Source organism: Hippocampus comes, unplaced genomic scaffold (genome assembly GCF_001891065.2).
Source record: "Hippocampus comes isolate QL1 unplaced genomic scaffold, H_comes_QL1_v1.1 scaffold174, whole genome shotgun sequence".
NCBI classification, from domain to species: domain Eukaryota; kingdom Metazoa; phylum Chordata; class Actinopteri; order Syngnathiformes; family Syngnathidae; genus Hippocampus; species Hippocampus comes.
The window spans coordinates 4,220,399-4,229,411 of record NW_017805983.1 but is presented as its reverse complement, the minus strand read 5'-3'; the positions used below and the strand labels follow the sequence as shown (position 1 = coordinate 4,229,411).

General features: G+C 40.6%; 1 protein-coding gene across 1 annotated transcript in view; it reads left to right on the top strand.

Annotated features, from left to right (window-relative positions):
- The window catches only part of LOC109528283 (transcription factor Spi-B-like), a 6,109-nt gene extending 4,799 nt beyond the window's left edge, over positions 1–1,310 (top strand). Inside the window, exons 4-5 of the mRNA XM_019890665.1 lie at positions 730–886; positions 1,003–1,310. Coding sequence (XP_019746224.1) covers positions 730–886; positions 1,003–1,310 — 465 coding nt within the window. The remainder of the gene's footprint in view (positions 1–729; positions 887–1,002) is intronic.
- Positions 1,311–9,013: the final 7,703 nt, after the last annotated feature.

Sequence of the window (9,013 nt, the reverse complement as noted above, 5' to 3'; positions counted from 1 at the left end):
ATATATATATATATAGTTTTTTTTTTTTTTTAAGTTGGGGAACTACAAAGGGGACAACTGGTCATGTAAACTATTATTTCTTTGCTGAAAATGTGGGAAAGACAATTTTCACATTAGCGAAGCTTAAAATATTTTGTTGAATTGCCCATTTTAGGATTTTATCAAAGTTTGTGACCTTGAAATATTGCCAACTGTTTTTTTTTCATGTGCTGTTGCGCATCAACATCAACATAACACTTCTCCATAATCATGTTTCAATCGCCAAATTTAATTTGCTACAAAATGGATACTCGTTTATTACCTGCTTTCATTGATTGGAAAATTACAGACACGTTGCAGCCTATCGGTCTGCACTTACGCACCCCCTAAAAAACTAATGGCTTTATTACTTAACAAAAGCTAAGTTCAGTGATAACATCATCTTCCCAAACTCACTTTCAAAATATACACTTTCAAATCTTGAGTCGGCAGACCATTACTCTCTCCATATTTGTAAAGAAAAACGAAGTTGACCATATTAGGAAATATGATAATTCAGTCCGACAGCATCAATCTGCATATTTTGATGATGGCCTCAATATCGCAACTTTTAATGGACATCCCATATTAAAAGTGTACTTGGTGGTGGAGGTAATTTTGTCCTCGTGTAAATGCATTTTGTAAATTCTGCCAATGATCTGCTGGTGAAGGAAAACCCACCAGTGACTTGTGTTTGTACGTTTGCTCTAGGATCACGTTGCCTATTCGGATCAGGCGATTGTGTGTATCGACTCAGACTCTCAGTCCAGTTGCTCGCAGTACCACGAATATCACGATGCCCCTTCTCCAACCTCTAATGGCGGAGGCAGACCCGACAAAGACCCCTTACTTCTTGCTCCATTCTCGGGTACAAACACTTCTCTTGTGCAAATCTCTCCCCCTTCCGTTTTTTGTATGAAGCTTTGATTTAGTCATACTCATTGTCCCCTCATGATTTAACAACATCCCGTTCCTCTTTGACAGGAAAGAGGAAGGAGCGGTTGTTCCAGTTCCTGTTCGAGATGCTGCAGACGCCGTCAATGCGAAGCTGCATCTGGTGGGTCCAGTCCTCTTCGGGCACATTTCAGTTCTCCTCCCAAAACAAAGAGTGCCTGGCGGAGATGTGGGGGCGCCGAAAAGGGAACCGCAAGACAATGACCTACCAGAAAATGGCGCGGGCATTGAGGAATTACGCTCGCACGGGCGAAATCCAAAAAGTGAAACGGAAACTCACATATCGGTTCGATGAGAAAACGCTGAGAGGCCTCCAAGGAGATGCGAATAAGGTGTAGAGTGGAAAGTCTCCACGAAGCAAGATATGAATACTGAGTATTTGAGAATCACCAAAAATTGTGACATGAGGAAATGTAATGTAAATCTGATAGATTGTCGCCCGATATCTACTTTATAAGTAGAAACTCCTACGCTCCTGATAATCATTGTGTTTCCTGTTCTTCTGGTTCTGTAATATAGATGTGTTTGTCTGAAATTTTGAAATATTTGTGGCTATTATCTAATTCTTTTAATAATTATAATGATTATATTAAATAATTTTGGAATTGCTTGTGCAGGTTTGTGTTTGTGCAGCTACTTGCACTCAATGGCCTCATGGATATCTGACAAAAGTGCACTCTACATCTACAATATAAGCATGATGCCATTGTGTCACCGAGTGGAACTACATTTATTTGTATTTTAAATTCATAAAGTGATCAATGTTATGTTTAAAAATATCATTCCATTATTTTGAATTCAAGGTTCATAAAAGATCAGCAAAAGTTATACATTGAAAAATTCCTAAAGAAATGTACAACTTATGACAGTGTCTTTTAAAATCATCTTCACAAGACCATTGCAGAAGTTTTGAAAACAATTTGAATTCTGTTGTTTTCCTGTTCAACCTTCGTCTTGTCGGAAGTAAAATAAATGCCCACATGTCGAATTACTGTCAAATCGAAGAATGATTTTGCTTGTTGGTTGTGGCTGTTGTTGGCATTTTATAACACAAATTTATCGATATCATGTCAACACGAATAAAGCATTGATCACGACGTATTTGTCATATAGGCTGCTGAATCTTTTTATTCTCTGACAGGCTACGCAAGGACAAAGTACACTTTCAAGATTTCTCCATCAGAGGGCGCCCAAGACTGCTGTATCAATTAGAGAGTCTCCACCACAGGCAAATCTGTTATACATAAATACAATCGTACGATGATATGGTCGCCATATTTGATGTGGAAAAGTGAAGAGATCGATGTCGAATCCTCATTTATAAAAAGTTTAAACCTGAAAACCACACCTCATGAGTTAAACTTTCTCGGGTAAGATCTAACAATGAGTTTGAATTGTATTCAACTGCTTAGTTCTGATAACTTAATTTTGTTTACTGAATTTGCTGAGATTGCGGCTAACATTATGAACACCGCTCGTGAAGCCGGTCTCCTTTGTAAATATTGTTGTTGGTTGTTTAACGAACCTTTCTCACACTTTGTAGGTTTCCGAAAGGGCAGAGGAAACAGTAACAGCTGTCAGAAGGTAAGGCTTTTCTGCTAGTCCTTCTTGCTGTAATAAGTTAAATTGATAACTCACAGAATACCCAAACATTTAAGCAAGATTAGTTAAATATAAATGTTCGTGTTATTTATTCAGAAAGCCCACATTTCATAGCTACGTTTCAAGATCTTGTTACACCTGTTGATTTTTTTGAATATTAAAAGTACAATACTCATCATCAGTGTTACATAAATTGGTGTTTTCAGGACTCATGCAATTATTCGTGACATACGAGTACAGCCAGAAAGTATTTACAGATTTTCACATTTCATTATGTAACAGCTTCATCCCAACGTGAAATAAATTGTTTCCCTCAAAATTCTACACACAACTCCCCATAAAGACAAATTGTTAATTTATTTATTTTTTGAGAATTTATTGGAAGGTCGACTCATTTGAAACAACTTTATTGTCATTTACAACCTGAATGTTAGTCACATGAAACTTACAATGACGTAAAGACGTTTTCCATGCATTATTCAATACTGTATGTAATCTAGTTGTTCCTCATCCACTGGAATTAATGTTTTTTTTCATCAATCTATGCTAGAAATGTATATTGATATGCAAAACAATTGAATGTGCTTCCACAAGAGGGCAGAAGGCAAAATTAACCTGTGCTCCATCTGTTGCCATTCATCCAATAAAATAGTAGCTTTGTGTTCAACTAAACAGGCCCAGATTTCACATTAAGCAAATTTGTGCGTTTAGTATACTGGGACAACTTAACATCCAGTCTAAATTATATACATTTTGTGACATTTTTGTTGGGTGCTGCGCCTCGAAATTTTTGAAATGTAAAATGTGTCCTCCAGTTCAATAGTGATTGGGAAACCGTGTCGTATTTATTCAGTTGTTTGTGAGCTTCTCGAGGAAGGCAATAGACTGTATAGTTATCACCTGAGCAGGGTGTAGACCCACCCACCAAACTATACAACCTACTACCTCACCTTGACAAAGCCCAGTTCAAATACACATCTGCCTGGCAAGTACCGGTAACCTAATACAACACTTGGGAGCAAACACAGAAATGGTCACAACCGTCCAGGTACGTTGCGTGCATGTGTTCTGATTGGCCAGTGCAGTTGTCACTTGGGCGATGATTGGCTGAGTAAGCCGTCTCCTTGGGAAAGACAGTAGATTGTATAGTTATCTCAAAAAGAGGCTACACAACCCTCACAACTATTCAATCTACTACCTCAGGCCCAAGGGCAGCATTCATGTTGCCTCACATGCTGGCGCCATCAAGGTCGCACACCTGCGATGCTACAAGAGAAACACACATGAGAGTTATCAATTACTTGAATGCATTCAGGTCCGAACACTAAATTCCATCATGCTTTCCTTCTAAATTACCTGACATATTAATCTGAATAATAGTAATATGAAATTTCCAAAGATTTTAGCAAGTCTTTGATTTAAATAGTAGTTCAAAGATATCAAAGACATAAGCACACTGACAGGAGAAACGTGTGAAAGGCAAACAGAATACACACTCACTGGCTTCCTGTGACTCGAGCATGTGATCGAAAGAGAAAGAAAGAAAAAATGAATCCCCTCTATGCCAGGAGCTCATTTCCGTTTTTCCAAAAACGGAGCTCTTTCCAGCGGGCTATCCCTGTGCTGCTTCTCACACAAATGTAGACACACACACACACACACACACACACACACACACACACACACACACACACACACGCACACACACACACACACACACACACACACACACACACACACAAGCACACTTGCAAACATGGCTGCAGCCAGCTGCCTCGGATCGAACACATGGCTGTCGCCAGCTGCCTCGGATCGAATACAGGGCTGGGATTCTACCCCCCAAAACAAAACAAGGAAATACAAAATGGCGACTTTCGCACCGGCCATTTTAGGTCTGCAGTAAAACATTTTTCCCATTCTGGCGTCGTCTGATGCTGTTCCATGTCGAGTGATGGACACTCGTACTTGTGCCAAACGGCAAGGCGAAGCCAACTCATTCAGTTGAAACAGTCGCACATCAAGGTCGGGCTGGTAATATGAAAGGAAAAAAATTAATTCAAGTCGAGAAATGTCCGCAAGGTAAGTGACTTGCATAAATGAGCATAGAGCCTGACGTAGGTCCAGACCAGCCCATCATTAACGTCCCTAGACTCTTTTTGTCTGATTTGAGAACCAGACAGGCGTAGGGCAGAGGTGGGGGGGAGTGGGGGGGGGGCGCTTCGGCATGGTGCCCATCCCTTCAACAGTGCCAATGGCACATTTGCAAGCTCTGTTTGGCCAAAAAGAAAACAGCCCCTGACTGGAGTGGACAGTCTAATATTGATGATACAGATAAATATGGCTCAAATGGCTGAATACTCTGCTTCTGGGTTAGCTGCATGTTGGGATCATGGACCAAAATCAACTGAGTTACTATCGCAAAAAGGTGACTTTCAGATTCAGGGACACATGCAAAATGATCACTATGATTCTGAAAATCGAATATAAATGCCCAAAATGGTATATCTGATCAAATAACTTGTTGTGGACAATAAAACCATGTAAAAATGATTTTGTGTCATTTAAACACTTTGTAGTTAGCAGAACACTGGGTGGGACATGTCAAAATCACATCCAAATGAAAAAAAAATGGTATAAAAGAAGAGGAACGCATTTTAGAAGACTTATCATAATACTGGAATCTCTACAAATGTTTGCACAAAAACAAAATGTCACATGTCGCAGTGTTTACAAAAGTAAATATGGATCGGCTTCTAGGGGCTCATCTTTTTATCACCTCATATTGCTTGTGCAGCCAGGTGGGAGGAAGTACAAATATTTTGGGGGTATGAGGCGACCTTCCTTGATCTTTTCATTTTCTGGAGATGTCTCCTAAAGATGACATCATGTCATTGCCCCGCATAATAAATGAACCATCTGCGTGGGTGAATTACTACTGTCAGTAGTCTCCCCTCCCAAACATTCTCCCATGCCTGCGCTTTTGATGACGTGTAGGTCAGATGTGTATGGATGAGCGGTCATACCTCAGATGCATCGCACGCATATCCAATTGAAATCCACGTACAAAAGAGGCCCAAGTTGGATTTGAAACAAATCGAAATTGTACCATTCCTACTACATGGGAAAAAGAGATACGTGTCGCATAAGGGCAAAAAATGGAGCTGTGGTGTGAACACAGCCAGACATAAATAATTTCGGTTCTGGGTGTGTCACATTTATGTAAACACACAAATAAACTCATAAATCAGGAGACACCCAAAAAGCAGTCAGCAGCTGATCAAAGGAGGTAGAGTCAAGGAAATAGCTGCCAGTCTTCCCAGTCATGAAGAATGCTTGGCACAAATACAAAGTGGTCACCAGACGACTACAAAAGAATGTGTCTCTGTCACTCTTTTGGTCTCACAGTTTCTCGCCAAGCTTGATGCCAAGAATGGGCGATGTCTGTGTGCCTGGCAAAATTTCAATGAGGGAGGAAGGAGGCAGCGAGGTGGGGGACTTGGCAAAGCGTTGCGCTCCAGAATACGTTGAATGAAGAATTCCCACAGTTAAGATGCTCTAAAAAGGATTCATCTGGCTCGTCTCGGTGCGTATCCAAAGTCATTTTCCTTATTGAACTTTCTCTCAATCTTTTACGTTTCCTATAGTACTGACACCGAGTTTCCCGAATGCCCGCTTGGCATGGTGCTCACACTTAATGCTCCCCATTAGCCAGTCCCAAAAACAAAAGAAAGCATCAGCACACAAATGCATGTTCTCGACCACATTGGCACAGTTGTTTGACCTGAACCGTCAGTTTAGCTGGGCCTACTTTACGACATGTTAATTGCAAGGAAATGCCTCTGATGCTTTGAAGGCTGAGAGATATAAAAAGTGCGCCTATGTGAGCGGGGCAGATAATGTGCAGTTAAAAGCGCCATTGTGTCCTTTATCACACTGTCCCACCATCTTTTCAAACATAGATAAGTCGGTGCAGTATTCCTAATAACTGCTTGAGCAGAAGCTTGATTGGGATTGAACCAACAAGTCGACAGCATCGACGTTTAACGCTTGAAGTTAGCTCACCGTTAATCACATGTTTCTGTCATCTCGTTTTCCAACTGGCCAATTTACAGAGGAGCTAGGAGTGGCCTTTCGGGGTTGTCATGCTCTGCGCGAAATGTCGGGCCAACAAAGTGACAGTCATACATCTTCATTGGCCCAAGAGGGTGACAAAAGTCTTGTTGTGCACTATAAAGAATAAATAAATAAAGTTGAGTGAAGTCAAAATTTCAAGCCAACAAACTTCGATAACATTTTAAGTTGAGCAATTCAAACGAAATATTTAAAGTTTTGCAGTTGTGAACATTGTCTTTTCGCAAAACAACGAAATGAGAGTTTACTGAACTAATTATTCCGTCTTGTGTCCCTCAACTTAAAGATCGAAGTACAAACAACTCAGCAAATTGTTTCAGAGCTAACAACTTGCTTCCTTGTGTTAACTCTCATTGTTACCATAAATTACGCTCATTTATCGTTTAAAGTTGTTCCAAGTTAAATTTCTCTTTCAGCCACAAAAAAAAAATGTACATGAGAACAGCAGTTAGCCTCGTTTGATTCGGCTATTCCAATCACCACTCATCTTAAAATACTCATTCAATATTCAGCGGGACCTAAGGCCTGATGGCATTGAACGAGTGTAGCAGAATAAAGTTCCTTTTTCATTGCCAAAACGTTACATCCAAGAACTGTGTGAAAAACTTTCATTCATATCAGACAACACATGACACTATGTCGTCACACTTTCACATGATGGCATACGGCTAAACGATGCGACCAACTTTTCTCAAAAATTAGAACACCAGTATGCAAGTCCATCCTCAAAAGCAATAGAAGCGAAAAAGTAAAATAGAAACAGTGAAACAGATAAATGCTTAATTTTGCGGAGCCAGGATACAATGTCTCACAACTCGCTATGCTACGGAACACAAGATGAGACCAGCCCAAAAAAACAAGTGCAGAGTTCCAACTATTTACAACTACATTCACAATAATAGTGAGTTGTACTTTAAAAACAACAAAAAGAGGCTTAATATGCCTGTTTGTCTAAATTTGTCTTTTCGGGAAAGGTTGGGGACTGCTCTATGGTGCTGAAAAATCATTGAGATCATTTATGAATTGGTTCACCTCATCACATTTTAGTTGGCTACAAATAATCTCAAATAGTTCAATTCCTAAAACTTGGCAAGTTAATTAATGTGCAACATCATTGGTTTTGTAGAAGAATCTTTCTTTCGCCTCCATTGCGCTTGGAAAGCCATTTGCTGATATTCTTATCAGCTGCGCGCTTACACTTTGGGATGAGCTTAATTGATTCATCGGTTGCTAAGGAGTCTGTTTTAGAGGAATTCAGGCCAAAAGGAGCGCAACGCTTGGCTTCAACCAGCAGAGGTGCTGCTGAGTCAATCTGCCAAAAGCCAATACTGTATGATGATTGTTGCATCCGCGCTATTGCTACTTCCTTGGGCGACACTGGAATCAAATTTTTGACCATTCAGAGAGAAATGATCCAGACCATGAAATATAATCATCATAAGAATAATATCTCAAAAACATTTGCTTCATGTTTCTCACTGACCACACATCATTATGCACACAGATACGCAATTTCATACAATGCTTTGACATGAACTGAATGAAACAGCTGCAGCTTCCTGTGTGGCACCGGAACCTTCCTGTTGCCTTGCTGTCAACAGCAACAGGTCAGCCGAGACGTCAGCCAATAAGTTTCAAATAGGAAGTCAGTCAGATTACCTCAAGGAGAAAGATCATGAGGAAACTCACAAAGTTCATTTGAGGATATGCGAGGAGGCGGGGAGGGAGCTCTGCCTCTCCCATCTCTCTTTCTATCTCATGCACCCGTGTTGGCTCCGCTTTTTTTCTGTCTTTCTCTCATCACTCTCACAAAATGCCTCCCTGATAAAGGAATTTGTTTGCATGCTAATGTCTAAACAAGCCAGAGACTGAACACGTGAGGCTGATGTCATACAATCTGGACAAATAGGGCGAGGAAGCATGGCGCCTGGCCGTATCTCACGATCTTAAACACGTGGCACCCTGGCGCCATCTTAGAACCCAACGCTATTGAGATATTAACAAAAGGCTCAGAAATGCAGATTATTAAAAGTATGTACATTGCCCTTTGTTTTTGTTTTCATGAAGGTAGCAAGAAGCCATCCAAACGCTCACTATCAGCCTTCGAAACATGCAGAGTGGAGTCCAAAGGCATTTTTGCTCATCTCCCCTTTTCTTCTTCTTCTTCTTCTGTGCCGGCGGTGTTCAGTCCGCCTCAGTTTCATGATGCAAACGATCACCATCATCCACGGATGATGTTAAGACCAACATTCCATGCCGCTGCTTTCGAATGACTGTCAAGTTGCTCGATTGTACAACGCAGCAACGT